At 23.3% G+C, this 22,599-nt stretch overlaps 1 protein-coding gene across 1 annotated transcript in view; it reads left to right on the top strand.

Moving 5' to 3' along the window:
- Positions 1–4,294: 4,294 nt before the first annotated feature.
- Positions 4,295–22,599, top strand: part of LOC111626322 (serine/threonine-protein phosphatase 4 regulatory subunit 1-like) — a 256,740-nt gene continuing 238,435 nt past the window's right edge. Inside the window, exon 1 of the mRNA XM_023369643.1 lies at positions 4,295–4,427. Within this exon, the coding sequence (XP_023225411.1) occupies positions 4,358–4,427 (70 nt within the window). The 5' untranslated portion in view covers positions 4,295–4,357. The remainder of the gene's footprint in view (positions 4,428–22,599) is intronic.

Genomic DNA, 22,599 nt, shown 5'->3' with positions numbered 1-22,599 from the left:
TCAAGCTACCTCTGATTAACTACATAGTTCTTACGAATTTGCGTAAGTCTAATTGCTTACCAGAGTCTAAGATTAGATTCATAAATCCATTGAGTCTGTCCTAGTTGCTGAATGAAATATATAATTGGTTTCATATATTATACTTTAATTGTTCAAAAGGATCTAAAAATTATCATTTCTTATATTTTATAATCAGTTCAATGTTAAACATCATTAAATTATCTTCACAGTTTTGTTTAGTCTTATTATAATTAGGTTCACAGATATTTATAATTTTTACTGATAAGGTCAATTTAGATAACATCTGTTTTCAGTATTTACAGAATTTTAAATTACTTCCAAACTTTATATTTTGTGTATTTACTTTAAATACCAAATAAAAATTTTAATTTTATATAGTTCTAATTTACAATTCTGTTCTCTTAAGTTAGATTTAAAATTAATTAAAATAACTGGAACGAATTGTAGGAAGTAAATAGAATTTGTTTTTCTATAATTTACAGTTTAGTTATAATGCAATATTAAGGTGTATGTTCTCAGTAATCAGTTAGTATTATAAAATAACAAATCAATGTACAGTACTTGTGGCCAAAGATTACTAAATAAGCAGCTAGTGATGGTATAATGCGAATTTTACGAGTCAAAATTGAACACTCCAGGAAGTTAATTATTATTATAAAATTCTATTTTATATTCCAATTATTTCTATATCTTGACATTTATCAAAATAATAAATATAAGAGGAAGTGTACAATAAACGATTGTTTAATCGCATTCAACCAATTAATTATGTCAAGGTTAATATTCCAATAAAAATAAAATTATTATATTCTGAAGATTAATGTTTTTCTTATTTCAGGAAAATAATATATATATATATTATTGATCAAATAGATAAAATCCCCATAACTAGATTAGTACAAAAATAAATTAATAAGGTTTTATAAGTACAGTGAAACCTCTGGACAACGGCCACTGAAATGAACATAAAAATTGGCCGTTGTTCAGAGATTATTCCGTATACAATTTGTTAAAAAAAAAAACAATGCCCACTGTTTAGAGGTGGTTATTATTGGAGTTTCGAACGTGTAGTTTCTTTAATACATCTAAAATAAAATTTGTTAATTTACTTTCAAAATTACTGATAATTTTGAAAGATTGTTGAACAATAAATGAAAATTGTAATTATAAAAATTTGTTTGACATATAATTCTTTTCGATTTAGTTAATATTTTACAATCAATGATACTTGGAGTACTTTCCTTATTATAAAAAAACGGGATCATTATTGAATAAAACTATCTTTGAATTTATATTTCAGAAACTATACTGTATATTTAATCCTAACTACAGATAAATTGATGTAATTAAGCTTTAAGCCTACACCAGTTTCTGTAATATGAATTACAGAATATGTATATAAATTTACTAGATATTATATATAAATTAATATTTTATAAGGCTGAAATGTTTTGATGATTGATTATATTAATATTTAAGTGAGACTACGCAGTTCAGTTTAGATGATGTAATATTAAAAATATTTTTTATAGTGGTGCCTGATAAAATACTTTTCATGTTATTGGTTTAAAATCAATTTTTATTCATTTCCTTTTATTCATTCATATTTGCTCTTCTTTACCGCTTATTAATTAGCTAGCAATTAATTTCACATATTCACAAGGCATTCATTTTTATATTATGCAATTCTTTCCATTTGGTCAAATTAAATTTTTATTTAAAAATAATTTTCAGCTTCGATATTATTGTTTAAAGTTGTTTAGTGAGAAATTTGTATAGGTCTACAATAAGTCGTTAAGTTTATGAATGTTTTAAATGATTTGAGACAATAAAAATACATTTTATTTTATTAGAATTTATTTTATTATCTTTCTTTGCTACAGAACATTTTTTTCTTATTTGGTTCGTTTCATTATTCACCTTGAATATTCATACAGGAATACTCATTCTATAAGAGAAAGAGAAAAAAAAATTGAAATTAAAATGCTACGATATAAAATTTAAGATGAAATTCATTCTTAGTGATCAAAGGGAGGGTTAAAATAGAAAAGGGTCGATTTTTTGGGATGAATCCCTTCCACAGAACCGGGATTTGAGGGCTTAAAACGCACCCTTATCCGGCCCCATTCGGTATCAATAGTGCTTCGTATCGATCTTTTTATCGTTGCCTGTGCCAAGTATCATGTGCCCTGGGTGGAGTTTTTGGGGATTAATGCTTAGTTGATACTAAGGGGGCGCCTAAAGGGAGACAACAAAACCAGTCCCGACCCCGTGGTTTAAATACAAAAAGGGGCCCGCCCTTTATACATATAGAAAAACAATATAAGTAATCTTCGAGAAACGTGGCACTTTTTTTTTAATTTTTTTTTTCTTTCTTCCTAGAAGAGATCGGTCGAAAATCGAACCGGAAGATTGTTTACTTCATCCGGAGAAGTTTGTTATGATGAATGTTCGACTTTGTGCCCACGAGAATTTTTGTTTTGGCCAGAAATTGGTTCCAAGACAAATGATAGTCAAGGTTGTAGAAGAAATCAATTAGCGTAAAATATTATTTTTTTGATATATAAAATTCGGACATTAATTAAGATTTAATCAGTAAATAATACTACAAAGTGGTGAACTTATCGTCCACATACATGATACATGCCCTTATTATCATAACTAATATTCGCTTAGAATTCATTATGATTGTAAATACTAACGATGCATACATGATACATCCTAAACTAAACGAATATATATTCGTTTAGTTTAGGATGTATCATGTATGAGGGAGGAATTGTCGATACGAATTATAAATGTATATCAATAGCGTCATCTAAAAAAAATCCGAGCTAATTTTATCTTTAAATAGGACAGAAATATATCCTTCATGATTTATAATCGACTAGCGATCACGAAATAAGATCGATATGTAATTTGTAGTTAAAAAGTCGTTTCGAGCAGCAATGACATTTGTAAAGCAATTAAACACGGTACTAAAATTTTTTAGAATTTTAATCATTAATCATACGTTATCAATTTTACGGGTTTTCAAACATGGAATTTTCATAAGGTTAAGGTAAATTAATATATTGATATTTCTAGAATTCAGGACTCGAGTTTGAAGCGTGACGTCATTGGTCATCTCTAATTAGATGACCACCCCAAATGGAGAATTAGCCCTTGCTTGAGTCATCTCATTTATCCAGAAATGGAACCATCACGTCATGTGGGCACCTTGAGTCATCTCCTTTTACTAAATCATTCATTTCCGTTAAGTTCGTTAAGAAGAGGATTGACTGCAAAGAAAAATATGACATATTTTTCATAATACTAACTTCAATTGAGCGTGAAGTAACGAGGAATTAAAGTGTAGAAACTAGTTGAATATTCATTTAAATTGATCAAAATTAATGATTTTTTTTAGATCGCTCTTCCTATATCGTTACAATTGACATAGAGATAAGCAATAAAATGAATTTCCTGTAAATTGTTATCGTTAATCTGTATTATCCATTTACGGGATTAAGGTAAAGTAGACTAGAAATAAATGGTAGAATTCGGAAACTATAACAATTGTGGCATTGCATTGGCAGGGATACAGAAGTATTCTTTCTGCTATAATTACTTGGGAATGTTAAGCGTGACGTAGTGCTGCTGTAAATATAGATTTTTTGCTCTGTTATATACTACAATGTCCCATTAATAAAAATATTTATAGCGACTTTAAATTAAGATTTTTACTAATAAAATGAAATTCGATTTAAATTTATTTAAGAATTTTAAATGCTTATTAAACGCTCATTAACACGAACTAGAACATATTAATTTATATAAATAAAATAAAAAGTGAAAGTATTTTTAAATAATTTTGCGCGTTAGAAAAACAAATAAGTAAATAAAAAGTTTAGGATAAGGAAAAAAAAAGTACGTACTTACCGGTTATACGCGAAAATATTACAAAAATTCTTTTTTTCCTATTTAAAATATCCAATTTTATCAACTAAAATAAAAATTGTCAAAGTAAAAGCAAAACGAAATTAAGTCAACATTTTAAAAGATCGCGAGTAAAACCTTGAACTTCGCAGCATTAAGAGTGTAATATTCTAACCACGCCCAATATAAATAACACGCCCATTGGTTAATTTCCAACAATGTTCCTATACACGCTCCAATAATCGAAAGCATTAGAACGAATTTCTAGAAAAGAGGAGGTTCTTAATGTTAACGAATTAACGAATCAATGAAGAGTATTGAGTTCCTCGTGATCTTTCTAACATGGCGGGTGAGATTTAGTTAGAAATTGAAAAGTTTAGCTTAAAACAAACGATGATATCTTAACAACAGAAGCTTAATGATTTATAATTTAATTACAGATATCTTCCAAGAAGATCGTTCGTCTGTTGACGAGTGCAATTTTACAGGTGAGGGCTTATTTCTTACTTGTCCTTGCGACGCCCCTTATTATGTACGGTTAGGCCTAGCGAAAGTTTTTCATTTAAATTCTATTCATTTTAAATACTTTAATGGCGCCAAATTATAATAAATTCAACGCCGGATTTTATATTTTATCGCATTAAAAGCGTCCTGATATTGTTTTCTCCTTTAAATTTAAATTGCGATGAAGAAAATGAGTTTGTTTGTAGTAAGCCTAATATAGGTCACAAGTTTCAACTGTTTTGTAAAAAAAAATAAATAAATAAAAAAAGAAAAAAATTGTAAAGTTTTGAATGAATTAAAAAGTTTTCAATTTCAATTATTACGTATTTTTATAACAATGCACGTTTGTTGATGACGTGTTGTGCTGTGTTATCATTGATAAAGTATCTGAATGAGATTATTTAGTAGTAAAATAAAATTGTATCATAAAAGAATTGTGGAAANATATATATATTTAATTTTATTATAAAAATATTTAGTTTTGTTGTTTCAATTTTATGAAATTTTTCTGTTGTTTTAGTGGGTTTAATATTTTTAAGGCGAATTAGATTTTTGTTTTTAATTAGCAAATATAATTTAAAATTAAAAAATTATTTTGTAAATAGATTGTTGTAGAATATTTTTCTGCGGTATCGAGTGATTATTATATTTACAGATTTGTAATTGGTGTAAATTGTTAGTATTAATAGATAAGAATTTAAGTGATAGAGTTAAAATGTATAAAGTAGAAATTTGATGAAAATCAGTTGCTGCATTTTTATTTACGAATGTCAATGATATTTGGTATATTAATGATTCTATTTATTTTTAGGAGGGATGATAATTTTTTTTCTATTTTCATAGTATTTTTAGTATAATGCTTTGGTATTCTGTATATTCAATTTAAGGAAACATGAATTAAAGATTCATAAAATTGAACCAAAATAAATTGTTATTCCCATGATTAATACATAAGGCAAAAAGCTTATAAAAATCATTTTATTATTGCTATTGGCTATGTTTTTTTTATGATTGTAAATACTATCTGTAAATAATAATTCATCTGTAATTTTAGAGTTTAAAATCTGCTTTTGTTAGTCATTTTGTCATTTTAATAAAACATAAATAATATAAAAAATAAATTTAAATTAATTATATTAATTGTAATAGGAAATAATTCACAATAGAGGGATGAGTAAATCAGCTAGTAACAGTACTTATCAAAAATATTTTTTTTAAATAAGTAACAAAAATTGTGGTACAAGGTAATAAATTTATAATGAAATGTTAATAATAAGAAAATATATGTTTTTAAAAGCTTTTTGTAATAAAGAATTTTTACAATATTCAGATAAAATTCTGTATTCTGAAAGGATTAATTTGTCTTTTTAATTTTATAAAATTATTATATATTTTTAGGTTTGTATTATCAAATAGAAATGTCTTAAACTACACTGTGTAGAATTAAGAAACACTATTAATTATGTGAACATAAACTAATGCTATTTTTCACATGTTTTTAAATGCTAGAATGCTATAATTAAACATAGATTTGATATTTAAATATTTTAACAATTATATTATGTTTTGATACTAAGCAGTTGCTAATTTTTACATATATATGTATTGAACTGAAAAGATTAGAAAAACATGATTTTAGATTAATGGTGATTTATTACTAAATTATTCATATTTTTTATATAAGTTTTAATGGTAGACCAAGCAAATGACATTTTTATTCTTTGATATATGAAAATTATCTTACTGTTTGTGATTTGATAAATGAGAAATTGACTATTACTTGTACTAACTTTTAATAGAACTAAAAAATAGCATTATGTACAGTACATCTTTAATAAATATTGTTACATATAGTATAATGATCTTAAAAATCATTTTAAATAGGATAATGAAATTTTTGATAAAGTAGAAAATTCATATAAGTTTTCGTTTATTTAATGTAGAAATTAAATATATTTGTTTGAATGGCTATTCATTTTAATTTAATGTATTTATTCAAGATAAAAAAAAATCCATGTTGACATAAACTATTACAGATTTTAAAAACATGAAGTATATCTTTTTATACTATTAATACTTATATCAGAAAATATTTCTAGCTTAAAAGTTATTAATATTTTTGTTTAAAATACCTATCAAATATATGTTTTTATGAAATCTATGATATTTTAAAATTTATGTATTAGAAATTCAATCATTAATTATGACTACATTTTAATGAATTTGAAAACTTGTTTATCTTTAGTGTAAATTTTTTCTTAAATAAATCTGTAGGCCTATTTTCTTTGAATATATACTAGTAATTACATTTTTCCATTATATTAAAATCAATTAAAATATTTATATTAGTAATGTCCAAATTCAGAATCAATCAAAAGTAAATTTAGAAGCGAGGTTGCAGCCGAAGTTTTCAATGCGAAAATATGAACGTTGAACGTTCACATTTTCCTGTATACCTAGAAGTTTGACAATGGCATTTGGAACATTAGTGGAATCATGCTCAACATTCCAAATGTCATTGTCAAACTTCTAGGTTTATGGGATGGTGGTGCTGAACATTCGTCATTCACGTATTCACACTGAAAACTTCAGCTGCAACCTCGCAATAAATAAGTTGACTCCGTTGTCCAATAAAATAATAGTCTTAGTATAGACTAATTAGTTAGTCATATATTTCTTTTATTGTATTTGTATTATGTAAAATTTAATTTACTTTTAAAAATACAAGAAAAACAAAAAAAAAAAGTTTGTGTTGTTTAAAAAACTATGCACATATATAATTTGACAATCACCTAGATAATTTAGAGTATAGTATATATACAGATAGTATACTAGCCCTGTCATCCTTATTATATTCTTTTAAATTAATGTCTAAAATTTGGCAATAGTTCAAAGTAATAAGTTAATGAAAAATATTGATATGGAATGAATTATTATACTGTAGTTTTTATTATTTTACATAACTATCAATAAAGAATATTGCTAATGAAAGATTGTTTGTTGTTTGCAATAATATATTTTTATAACAATAAAATATATTTTTGTAGAAACATTTTATCAATCCTACTTATTGCATAAAAAACTATTTTTAAGATGATATCTCTTCTTACAGAGGAAATATATTAAAAAATTATTTTTGAATGACAATTTTTGTGTTAACTTTTAAAAAATTTTTTTATCTAAAGGACAATTCATTTGAAGATGTTAGAATATGACTTCATAATTCATTCATTCATCCCAACAAATAAAAAAAATTATTGAATAGTAAGAATATGCCAGATTTGTCAAAAGATCAGTAAATTGAATGAATCTTGCATGCACCGTGAATTTCATGCATACAAAACAAGTCTAAGTGAATTGCCAAACATAAGCCTAAACTGGTAAATAATTTTTGGGTTATATAGCTGAAAATAATCGAGCAGTTTATGTTTATCATAAATTTCTATATAATAAATGTCATGATATACACTACTAAAAATATTATTTATTGCATTTGTAAATACAGCATTCCATACTAAATAATTATCTATGCTTTTTCAATTGAAATATGAAAAACAATGCTTCAATATTTCTGGAAGAATATACTGTATTCATATATCTTATAACAGAAAATATGGCATTTAACAGAAAAAGATCATATGGAAAATACTTAGTTAAAAATACTTGAGAAAAAAATTTAAGTAGTGCTTTAAAATTAAGAATATTTTTATAAATGACAAAAATAAATGGTCTTAACAAGTTTCATATACAGTATTTAGAAAGATAATGAAATATATTCATAAATATAAAGCTAATTTTTGTTTGATGAATTTTGATCCAAAATATGTTTGATCTAAAAGATAAAGTTTCTTATATGTAGAATACTTATTTACACTAATAAATAGTAGAAATATTTGTCATTTCATTACTTCAACGTATCAATAAGACTAATTAAAGTAATTTATTATCATCATAATGGTTTATCAGAAATTCTGAATCAGAAATTTATAAAATACAAATAAAACAACTTTATTATTTTAAGTCTTTTGATTTAATAATATCAATTAATTTATTATAAACTTAAAAAAGCACTCTAATTTATTTCATTATTAATCAGAGATAATGATTGTGTTCAAAATCTTTTCATTTGCAGATATACAAAGTATTTAAATCAGAATTAGCATAATTTTCTTCCAAGATGATTTTATTTCATTAAATATCTTTTTTATGCAAATACAGCCATTACTTTTTTCTTCATAAAACAGACTGAGGTATAAAATATGGCCAAGCTGGATATATAATAATTTTATATATTTTTGTTTTCTATTTATTATTTATTGAAGTCATTTTTGAGATATTGTAATTCACCCAAAAACTTGATGAGTCTTTGATCTGTTTTGCAAATACAATACATAGATTTTTAGATTATATATTTATCATTAAGCCATAAGGATTTAATTTCATAATAGTTTTGATGATTATAATGATGAGAAATTATGATGTAATTCCTGATAATTATTTGCATTCATCTGGTATTGCTGGATAATTTGGCCAATGTTTTCATAAAATTTGAGAAAAATTTGAAAATATAAGTGATATATAATCTTTTTGCTTCAAATGAAATATAATTATATAATTAAAACAATTGGCTAAACATAATAATTGTTGTTAATTTTAACTTTTAAATTTACTTTTTAATCTGATATATAATGAATAGTATGTTATCATCATCACAGATGTTTATTGTTCAGTTTTTTTAAATATTATTGAAGAAATAATTAGTAATACAAAAGAAATGTTAATAATCCAAAAATATTTGCAATATTATTGTTAACAGACATTTAGATATGTTTGATTAATATCAAGCAATACTATATTTTTGGATTTTTTGTATCATTATGATAGAAAAATATTTTCATTAAAATACTATTTTTGTGTCAAGTACATGATAAAGAATAACTTTTTCACTGAAAAAGAGAGAATTTATTAAGAAACTAGTTATTAGAATAAAAATCAATATAAATATATTTTAGCTTTTCAGAGATAAAAGTTATGCAAGAACACACTTGATTAAATTATCCAATAGCATATGTTATACTATTTAAAATTCATCCAAATGGCATTATAAGTAACTTGAATGTTTAGTAATTTATATATATCATATTTAATATTAAAATAGACTGAAATTTTTACATAGGTATGTGATTATTATTGCAATTTTATCTCTTCACAGCTCTATATGATAGTAAAAAATTAACATAAAGATATAATTTATTTGTATGCATAATTTATTTTAGAGTATTAAAATTAAATTATAAGAAAAAAATCAAGTGATTTTTTTAAAATTGCAATTGAACTACATAATTCTAAAAATTCACAATAATTTTAATTAATCTGGTTGAAAAATTATATATTTAAAAAATACTCTGTAAAATTTTTTTTTGAATATTTTAATGATTATTTTGATTTGATTTTACATCATGATGAGCAATCTGTATTTAATTTTTTTCTGTTACCTTATTGTTATAATATAATCTGAGAGTATTTTGATGATAAATAATTTGAAAAAAATCAAAATAACTTATAAATAATGGAGATATGAAAATTTCTACTATCAATGATACCATAAGATCTATAAGATCCAATAAATAAAATTGGGTAAAAGCTTATTGATCTTGGTCATCATTTCAGACTTATAAATTTGGGTATTTAATAAAATCATTAATTGCAAATGAATAAAGCTTCTATTACTTTTTGTATCTAGATTTAGGATCTTAAGAGTATCTTTGAGGGAAGGAAAAAGATTAAATTAATTTTGCTTACTAAAAAATATGAAATTAATGGTTTCAGTGTCATAAAATTAAAATCTACTATCTTAAAAGCATTATTGTAAAAACTAATAATTTTATTAATCAATCAAACAAAAATTTGCTATAAAAAACTAAAAAAAATCATATGAATGACAAAATTGGATCTCTCAGATTAGATATATTTCTAATACTAGTCATTTAGTAATAATTAGTTTTAGTAGATATAAACTTATTACTATTAAAGTTCAATAAAGAACATGATTTGAGATTACTCTTGGTATTTGTACTGTATTTGTAAGTAATACACTTTTGATTGATGTTGTCAGCAGAAGAAAGTGTAACATAACCAAGCAATGCTATTATTGCTACATGAAATGATTTTTTTGTGATAACTTTTTCAATATATTTTGCTAAGTTATTCATTAGATTTGTAATGTAATTAAATTGTAAAGTTTTAGAATGTAGAGTTTTGATACCATATAAGTTATTATAATTACAATGCCAAATTTATGATTGTATGATTGTAGAAAAATAGCAGAAAAAAAAAAGGAAAAATATTTGTAAGTTAGATGACTTCAGCAATCTAAATTTGCCATTTTTATGCACAATGTAAATGGCATAGTATTGGAATAATAATCTCTGAAAGTACAATAAAATTGTATGTATTTAAGTCATAATAAAATCTCACATTCCTGATGATATAAAAAAGAATCCTACTAATTTGATTTTTACAAACTTGAATGATCCTCAACTCCAATCTGATTTTAGTAGGATTTCACTGTACATTTGACCCCCCTATAACACTGTTGATTATTCCATTTTATATGAATTCCATGTTGTACGAGTCACTTACATTTTACAAATACGCGAGCCATTCACAGCCCGGCACACGTGTTTGTAAAATCTAAGTGACTCGTACAACATGGAATTCATATAAAACGGAATAATCAACAGTGTTATAGGGTGTACTTAGAATTGACCAAGATAGATTCCATGCTGAATATTTTAGTTTAATATGGAAGTTTATCTTTTTGTTGGCTAACATTTCAGAAAATAAATTTGAGTCAATATGAATTCCTTATGTTTGAAGCAAAATGAAATATCAAGTCTTTGATTTTGTTAATTGAATAATTAATAATTTATTATATATTCACATGTTCGTTTTTCTCAAACAGATAAAGAACTATTAGAAAAATATCTATTTTATCCATTTAAACAGTAATAAATTTTAGAAGTTTGTGGAAGTGTTAAATTAAGTATTTGGCATATTAGCATATGTATCTCTCTTATTTCAAACTAATATTTTCATTACTATTTGTGTGTTTGTTCTTATGTACAACTAAAAAAGTAAAAAGCTTTAAAACATACATTTAATCATAATTAATTCATATCTTTCTATAATTTCTTTTTCTTTTAGCTTAAAAGTTGAAAGGAAAGCAAGTTTAAAACATTTTTCTTCTTGTTTTGTTTTTATTCTCTTTGCAATCTGATTTCTTAAAAATTAAATCTTGAAATTTTTTCATTTTTGAGAATGAAAATATAGTATTCCTAGTTAGAATTTCTTCATAAACTATGCACAATGATGATGTCTGTTAAATTAAAGTTTTTGTTAGTGTGTGTAATACATATTTACAAAATTCATAAATATTTTGAACATTATCTTTTTTCATTAAAGGAAATACTTTTCATATATTTTTTTAAACAATTACATGAATATGGAATGGTTAGATACTAAATAAAATGAGAATAATGTCATATAAACTATTAAATGGAATGTGTTTCCAATTTTTAATTTTTATGAACAAATTAAAAGAATAAAAGCAGAAAGTGTTAAAACTATTTATTTTATGCTTAAATTTTTTAATTCTGTGATTAATTTGGTTTTTGTGCACCTGTTTGGTCAATATGTTTTTGAGATGAATAGAAAACAGGTTTATTTGGAGAGTATTTGGTTTGGAATATAACATACTGAAAAAATTTCATTTAAATTAACTTGAATAATAAATATTTTATTCTAATATTAATCTGTTATTAAATACTATAACTTATTTAAATAAACTGAAGTTATCTAAGAATGTGTTAATTTAAAACATGTTGAATGCATTAATCAAAAAACAAAAAATTTTAGTTCAACTAATTGTAATTAGTGTAAACAGTTGAATTATGTTTTAAATTGTTATGGCTTATCATTACAACTGTTTTTAAGTGATGGTGACAATTGGAATAGTAGTGTTAAGTTATTGGAAAATAGTTTATTAGTCTGTTATTTTTTAGTATGATTTACAAAGAAAAGATATATGTTATCAATTATAGAAAGTTGCTTTATGTTATTTTGGATTTTTCTTTAAAAATAACAATTTTAGTAGCATTAAATAATGTGGAATGCGACAAATGGATGATTTAACTGGTTCAGTGTGTTTTAGATAATAATTTTATTTGTAATGGGAAGTTTCTAGACACCTGAAAGGGCATCTTCATGTGCTCTTGTATTGGACTAAAACTTATGGAATTATGTATGATAAAAAATTGACCAAATAATTCAAAATCTCTGTGGCATAATATTTTATAACAGATATGTATGTGACTGTTTTATTATTTGTACTAAAGGTTTAACCAACCTTCAGATAATACTTGGCTATGCCAATAATATCCACAATAATATAATTTTTGAATTAGAAAAAGAAAATAGTGGCATATTAAATTTTTTAGATGTCACCGTCCAGGGATCTTACAATGAGTAGGAATTATTTTTTAAAAAATACATTAAACCATATGATGATAAAATTATTAATTAATATTCCAGTGCACCTATGTACATTAAAAAGAACATACTCAATATGTTTATTACAAAAATTAAATATGTACGAACATTATGGTAGATCAAAGTAAAGAAACTGAAGACATACATCACTTTTTCCAATTAAATAATTATCCAAACAAGATAATCAAAAAAATGGCTTAACAATAGCAATACAGAACAAACAATATGGCCAAATGTACCATCAGTATAAATGATCTATAGAAAATTTGATTATATTCCTATAGTATTTGAAAAGAAATAAAAAGTATTAAAAGCATACAATATTATTATTGCCCCACATTTAATAACAGCATTAAAAACATGTTAAAAACTAAAGAATCAATTAACAAGAAAACAGATATAATGCAAAATAATAGAATAGTATACAAAATTTTATGTAATTTTCAACCAAAATATTACAATATAGATGAAATGAGAACAACACAAAAAACCAGGATTAGAGAACATCTATGTGCAATTAAGTATAATTATATCAATTCTGCAGTTACCATGCAATGTAATCAGAAAGGATGTGAGGTATCACTAAACAATGATTGAAAAATTATTATAAAAAGAAAACTTTGAGCATTTAGAAATCATTAAAATTAAAGAAAACAGAATGAATTTAAACACAGGCATATAGTCATCAGTGAGATCTGGTAGCCATTATTACATAATTAGACAAGTCCATTGTAGATCCCTCTTTCATCCCCATGTTTTATAATGTGCTGTATCTTGTAGGATATATCCTAACTTTGCTGACAAATGTACAGTGAAGTTTTAAGTTTTTTATAGTGGTTAATAAGGCTCTTTTTACATTTATTATAAAACGTTTTCCTTTTTAATCAACCTTTTAATTCATTTTACTTTTATTTATAATTTTATACAGGTATATGCCTTCTATTTTTTCATTTTTTGTTTTAATTTTAAAAAAAATTATCATAGTCTTACATAAACATAATTTTATTTTCATATTATTAGTTTATCAATACAAAGTTTATTCATTCAGTGGTCACTGACTGTTTTTTAAAATATATTAAAGGTAATTTACTGTATTTAAATTTTCAGAAAATGTATTATGAATTCAGTGTTATGTATACAAATTATGTAGCAATTATTGTTTAATTAAGTAGATCTTTAATTAATTAGATCTGTAAGAGCTTTAAAGGACTGAGGAGGGACAGAAAGCCCTAAATGCATTTCTTGGTATAATAAAGTTTGCATAGTCAATTATTGGTGTGTCCCCTGTGTGATTAGTTCCTTCAGCAAAATTTATACTTATCATTAAAGAAAGTATTAAGTGTTTTTTTTCCCCATTCCTTATTATATTAAAAACTTTCTAGTTAACTAAGATTAAATAGTTATTATTTGTCATTAGAAGATGAAGTTTATAAAATTGTAGATATTAAATGTAAATTTTGTAATGACAAATTGTCAAAATATCATGTACTTTTAAGTATCTCTAGGCAGAGGCAAAAGGATTAGATTTAATTTGATTGAATTATAGAATGAGTTGCCATTAGGCCTATATAAGTTTCAAAGTATTTAAATGTAATCACTAAACTAACACTGTATAATTTATATAATTATTTTAAATATGCAGAATTATGTTTATAATTAAGCTATGCTTATTGATTTTTATATGTGCCATTTGTTTTTTCCTCCAATAAAGTTAATTTTACTATATATAGAAAATGTTTTATATGCATGATAAAGGGATATTTTATTTGCCAGATATTGTAAAAAAACATTTTTTAACTATTGATTATTCTCATTTAAATTTTCATGATATTAAAGTTTTTTCTAATGTTGTCACTCCAGCATATACAGTGTGTTAAAAAAGCATTTATCATTTATATGGTAGATAGTACACACCAGACTAAATAAAAAAACATTAGTAAATCATGAAAAGTCTATCATTTCTAAGATATTAACAATTTTGTATGATAGTGTCATGACTGAATTATCAATAGCAAGATTATCCTCTCTTTTTATACCAATAATAAAAGGACTCGATAATCTTGCCAAATTTTTGTCAAAATATTTGAAGATGTTTTATGCCCTTTGATTTCCATGCATGCTTGGCATCATCGAGTTCTGAAATCTCAAAAATTCCAGATCTTTGTTGGAATATCTCTTAGAAATGGTTGTTTTAACCTTTGTTTATTAAGGTTTTATTTTTTACTTTATATATACTATCAATCATATAAATGCTGAATGCTTTTCTTTTTGTTGTAATACATTATATATTAATTTTGTATTACATGATGTAATAATATTTTAGATGCTTTACATTTAAATATAATTAAATGTAATGTTTTAGTTTTCAGTTTTTATTACAAATTGGTTTAGATTTACTTATTAGATTCAAAAAAATATATAAATTTTTTATACAAATAGAATAATCAAGCTATTACATTTATTATAATGCACATAATGGAAATATGCATTATAAAAATTATATCATATTTTAAAAAATTGTTATAAAAAGACAAACTATTAAAATAGTCTTCAAAAAAGTTTGTAATTAAACTGTTTTAGCTGCAAACAAAGATTTTTTTTTGTGAATTTTGAATATTCATAGTTATAGTTTTTATTTGCAACTGTTAACATACAATACTATTATAATACATAAATCATTATGTTAAAGTTTATGTATTGTATTTATTGTTATTAATTATTTGACTAAAGAAGTTTTAATTAATTTAAATAAATATGATTATGGATTAACTGATATTATTTGAATCAATTATTCTGAGATTAATTTAACGTATTAAACATAACATAGAGTGTACTATCAATGTTTATAATTGAAATAAGAATATAGTAATTTATTCATTTTTGTTGCAAGTATAAAATTTTATTATATACAATATTAATATGCATCAATAATTTCTTTTATTTTATAAACGTTAATTTGTAGAATAAATAAATTTGATCAGATTAAATAATTGCTTCAATTTGTAAAATAATAATGTTATGATACTTTAAAATTTTTTTGATCTTCAATCAAATGATTCTAAATTATGTGAAAATTTAATTAAATATTATTTATTATTCACAAAATAGGATTAAAAATATTAATTTATTTGTAACAAATATAATTATATATAAGACTGACATTTGTATAAGAAGAAAATTTTTTGAATTTATGAAGTAAAAAAAAATTATATATATATAATGAATGTTTATCATAACTGATTACATTTACATTGATATATATATATATTACATATACACTAACAATATTAATTTCAGTATACATTTATTAATGCTTATTTATTTTTGCCTTTTTAATTTTTTTATAATGTTTACAAATGCAATTCATTAAATTTATCATAATAATGTAGGATATATATATTTACACAGTACTTTTGTTAGTATTCAATTATTTTAAATAAATATTATGTTTTTGCTAAAAATTAAACTATAAGGTACTGTACATACATAACATGATTTATATAATTACATCTTATGAGTTAGCCTACATTATTATGCTAATTTTCATTATAATGATTTTAAAATTTGACTTTTATTAATATTTAAATTTACTAGAAAAATTAATAATAATAATTACCAAAATTTTTTAATATAATTTATTAAGTTTTTCCACATTAAAAAAAATTAATGCTATGTATTTTCATATCTAATCTAGCTTTTGTTTCATTTGTTTAATACATGATCCTAATCTAGGACTTTAGCTGCTGCTATTAAACATGTTTATTTTAATAAATTGTTTGCTTTTATAAACTTAAATGAATATAACTTTTCTACTGTATGTAAAAATGTAAATTGTACATAATAAAAAAAGTTATTTAGTTTGTTACATGTAAACATTTTAATTTTTCTTCAGTTTTCATTTCCTTTTAATATAATGCTTACTTTATTTTTATTTTAGTTTGTTTAATCTGTCAAAGAATAAAGAATGAACTGGTCAGACTACTATTTTTTCTTGTTAATTACACCTAATAGACTAGTTACTATAAATAACCTAGATAGTCATTTAATTCTGTTTGGAACTTAATGAAGTGTGACTTCAGGAATAAGTTGACCAAATTTCTATATGATAAAGATATTGCAATAAAGAATTTAACAAATGTAAATACTGGTGTATACAGTCATTGCTTATTATCTCAAGTAATTGTAACTAAACTAATTTATCTTTTATGCTATTCTTTTTAAAAAGTTTTTCAATAATTAATTGAAAACTTTTAGCAAATAGCTTTTAACAAATTTGAATTAACTAGCTTTTTCAGACACACAGAAACTTTGAGTTTAATTTTAATAACAAAAAAAGAATTCTTTTATTAGAAGTTTTAATTAATTGAATAAAAAGCTTTTGAAATTTAAAATTTTTAAAAGTTAATTTGTATGATGTAATATCATTAATAAATCAAGTTATGTATGCTTAATTCTTGATATAAACATAATATTATGCATTTAATTTAAACATAATTTAACGTGAATTTAAAAGATATTGCACCACTAGAAGTTTAGTTATTATAGCCATCTCTAAAATTAAAAATTTATACCTAAATAATGATGTAGCATTAGTTTAGCTATGAACTGATTATTTATTCCTGAGAATAGCTAGAATTAATTAACTCATAATAAAAAATAAAAAATTAATCCTTTTTATTTTAGTTTCCTTCATATTTGAAAAAAATATAAATCTGTATTCTATCAAAATGAAATTTTATTTAATATAAATTAAACTAATTTTTGTTTCTTCAATAGTAATAAAACAGATTTTGTTTTTTTGTTTTTATTAAAATTAAAGGTCTTGCTTTTCCCCTGAATTGATCTATAATGTACTAATAAAATTTTATTTTAAATGCAATCATTTTTTAAATTTTGTATTTAATTAAATTTTTAAAATATTTGAAAAATTGTTATAATAATTGTAATATTTTTTGCTCTTCTATTTGAACTACATTTACATATTATATTACTGTATATGTTTCTCTCTAATAAAATTACAATTTAATTTCTATATATATATATATATATATATTCCATTAAATATGAAAAAAAAAGAATTTAAACACAAAGAAGAATTTAGTTTACAATAACATCATTTTAAAATATATCTACTTAAGATCAAGTAGTTAGTTAAATCATTCAAAATAACTAAAAATATTAAAAATTTACTTTTACTTTTTATGTCACGAATTATTTAAAAGTGAATAGGCTATTTAATGAATAAAATCTCTGGAATTGTTTAGCCTCTAGTGATTTTTATTTTTGAAAAATTTATTAGAGCAGAATATCTAGTTTAACAGATGTTAATACAGGTTGTTGATTGCTTTTCACTTTTTGATGCTAGAATAAATCTAAAATTTATATAGTATTTGTAAAATTTTAGAATCAAGCAATTGAAATAAAATAGCTTTTGTCAAAGTTATTCTATAAGTTCATTTTAAAAACCAAACTATGTTATGAATATTAAATGACTATCTTTGATTATAAAAAAATTTAATATAAAAAGCTATCTTGAAATAGTAGAAAAGCTGATTATCATCTGTGCTACAAGTAAAATTGGATATCAAAAATCTTATCATATATTCTTATTGAGAACTAACTATAATAAACTACAGTTCATTTATTATTTACTAATGTTAAAAAAGTCTAAAAATCACTTTAAATTCAAAGATGTTTAGCAAGTAAATTTTATTCAATTTCAGAAAGTTTTAGTTAAGATAATATGAAGACAATTAGTCAGTTTGTTAGTGTTAAATGTATGAAAAAAGGTTTTTAATACTTCAAATGTTTTCAACATGTACAAAAAATTGCCATCATTATTTTGTATTCTGAAAGTTTTTTGTAACCAAACATTTTAATGATACGTATAATCAGGTTGTAAATAAGTTGCAACAAATTATTATTATTATTATTTTAAAATACTTATCAAAGAAAGTTAATTTTAAACTTATTTAAATTAAGGAATTAATTAATTAATCTAATTAGATCATTTTATACAGAATAAAATTATTTTCAGAATATAGTTTTTATATTCCATAAGAAAAAATATATTCTGAAAATATTTATTTTTATAAATATTACTTTTAAACTCAATGCATGATTTCATAAGAATGTAAACATTCTAATTGACAATTTATTAAATATGATATTGAATGTGACTGATTTGTTTTCTTATAAAATGTTTTGCTTTTATATACTATTTTGAAATTAAAGTTATTAAAAGATTTAATGTATTTTTGTAAATAGTTAGAGATTACATATCATGCAGGCTTTTTAATTGATTGATGCTACAATAAATATCATATTGATGTTATTAAATTTTCCTAATTATTTAGCTATTATTTAAGTTTGCAATTCCATTTTTTGTTACAGTACTGCATTAATCAAATAAATGTATGATTAGAAAGATAAAATTTCAAAAATTTCATATGATTTCTCAGCATTTATTTTTCAGTGCATTAATAAATTTTAACTATAAATAGAAATTATAGTTCTAGTATGCATTTATTTATAAAGAAAAAATCTTGTAAATTAATTCTGTTAAATTAAAGAAATAATCAGTAATTTGATTGTTTAAAGTTTTGTGTATTTACTTTGATATGAATTTATCATTTAATTATGAGGAATTTATGAAAAATTTTTATATTAGAAAATTTACAGAAATTGTAGCATTCATGAAATTCCAGAAAACTTTGCACCATTATGATGATGATAACAAACTGCCAAAATTCTGGTTACCAAAAAATATTTAATGAGAAATGTTTGATTTTCAATTTAGATCATCCTTGGTTAGGGTTTCCAGATTTATAGGACTGGATTAAAGGAAAATTAAAAATGATTAATGCTACCACTCCATCCATCCTACTTCAAAAAAAATAAAACTGAATTATCTTTTTACTTAATAACTAAACAATCCGTTTAAATGTTTAAATTGGAATCTAAAAATATAAATTTATCTTATTGAACAGCAACACTATGTGAAAAAATAAGTTTGCACATAGTGTTAACACTATGTGAAAAAATAAGTAAAAATAAAATTTCAATCTTCTAACATTAACATTAAAATATTAAAGCTAGACACCAACCAAAGCCAAATATTATCAAGCTAGAAATGGCTATAATAACTAACGGCCTAACTCTAATGCCAAATTGTCTTTTAAATTATTAGTATTATAGCCATTTCTAGCCTGATAATATTTGGCTTTGGTTGGTGTATAGCTTTAAACGTATCGAGTGTAGTAATGATGTTTGATGATTTTAGAATTGCTAATGTTGACACAGATTATTTATATACAGTTATTATATAAAAAATACAAATTGATAAAATTAATTTTTTTTAATCAGAGATCTGTTTTTCGAACATTCCTCATGTATGGATTTCATTTTTTGGTCTGGTTGTTTGGAGTTAAAGGAGTTAGAGATACACAGTGTGGTTTTAAAATGCTAACAAGAGAAGCTGCTCAGATTTTATTTCCTGCATTACATGTAGAAAGATGGTAAATTGTAAATCAGTTTTTAATAATGAATTTAATATAATAACTTTACATTGAACTTGCTGTTATTCTTTTATAAATAATCATAAAATCCAGTATGTTAATTTAATTATCTACAATGATAAGCTATTATTACATTAATTAATACTAATTAATAGCTAAAATTCTAATACACTAAGATGCTAATTAATGATTAAAGTCATATTAATAAGTTACTAAAGAAATATAATGGTATATAAATGAAGTATTGTACTAAAATTGTTTGTACATGATATAGATGTATTTTTATTATATCATGTGAATGACACTCAAATTCTTCATAACCAGCTTCTTTTGATTTCATAAAAATTCGTGTTTTCTTTTCCAAATACATATTTTTATAAATGTTTTTATTAATAATTTATTAGTCAGATGATGTGCTGAATTATCAAGCTATGAGTAGGCTAAATGAATAATTAGATACAATGTAATTTGTTTAGAAGTAGGTGGTCAAGCTGCCATCTCATGGCATCTCGATTCTAAATTAAAAATTAATTTATTATAATTATTAAAATTATCATGAGATTGTGGCTTAACTGCCTACCTCTAGACAAATTACTTTATATCTCTAGACAAATTTACTTTATATCTTTATATTTAATTTTGCCAGATCATAGTCCAATAATTTGGCAGATTGTCTGGTTTTAATCAAAAATTGGGTTTCTTGAGTTGTTATTTATATTAATAGTTATATCCAGTATTTCTGTAAAATATATATATATTAAATAAGAAAAAAAATAGCATATATTTGTAATTCAGTTATATTAATAGAAAATTTACTGCTATGGTTATTATTATTGTAATAAAAAATATTTTTTTATAATATCAATGTCATTTTCCTTTAGGAATTTGTTAAGTTTAAAAAATCTTTGATTAGGAAAGTCAAGTAGATTTTGAATTTAACTAAATTGTATATAGTGTATTTTATTCTCATAAATAATTTTTTAAAATAACTTTTTAAGATATTGCTTAATTTTCAGGGCTTTCGATGTAGAACTTTTACACTTAGCACGAGAAATGAAGATTCCAATCAGTGAAGTAGCTGTCAATTGGACAGAGATAGAAGGTATCTATTATTAAGTACATAAACAAGAAAAAATATTATAAAAATTGTTTTTAAACAGAAATATATCATATTTTTAACTATATTGCGCAAATTTAAGAAAAATTTTATCAGACTCAGTATTTAATATTAAAACAAATGTAAAGTTTTATGATATTTTCACACTTTAAAAGAAATAATGTTGGTATTCACAAATTACGTTGATCAAAATATAAATCATAACATATATATTTTTTCAATAGACAAAATTCTTATAGATTAATAATATTGAATTGCAAGAAATTAGAAATCATGCTATTAAAGTATATAATTTGTATTATTTCTCTCTTATTACTGACATTGTCTATACAAAATAATTTGATAAAACTGGAGACAAACAAAAGAAGCAGTACATCTTTTATAACTCCAGCTATACAAGGTGTATTTAACTAGCAGATAAGCCCAGTGTTGCCTGAACAAAAAATAAGAACAGCAAATATTAAAATGAATTAAACAGCCCCATATCAGGAACATTATGTGAATTGGTGGTCAGGCACCTCGAACAACAAGTCTTACCTGACTTTAACGATGACATTATATTATACGCTAGATACGTGGATGACGTATTCATTGTTTGGAAGAGAAAACCGGACTTGGTGGCATTCACTGAAACTTTCAATAGTAACGCTTATGGCCTCTTGTTGAGGGCTGAACAGCAGAGCTCCACCAACGTGCATTTTCTTGATATTGACATTAGCTTGCAACAGGGTCGAATAACAACTAAAGTATACCGTAAGAGCTCGTATGCGCCTCTTTTTATACATGCTCAATCACATGATCCGGTTGGTTACAAGATCTCCGCTTTTAAGACCCTAGTAAGAAGAGCTTTCACCCATTGTTCAAGCGCGGAAGATAGAAAAATGGAATTGGAATCTATTTCGAATGTGGCTAGACTACATGGTTACCCTACGCGCCTAATTAAAACACTTATAGCACGCCACCAACAACCTA

This window comes from Centruroides sculpturatus, unplaced genomic scaffold (assembly GCF_000671375.1).
Source record: "Centruroides sculpturatus isolate CEXI.00-Female unplaced genomic scaffold, Cexi_2.0 scaffold322, whole genome shotgun sequence".
Taxonomy (NCBI): Eukaryota; Metazoa; Arthropoda; class Arachnida; order Scorpiones; family Buthidae; genus Centruroides; species Centruroides sculpturatus.
The sequence above is the reverse complement of the archived record's forward strand: the minus strand, read 5'-3'. Positions and strand labels throughout refer to the sequence as shown.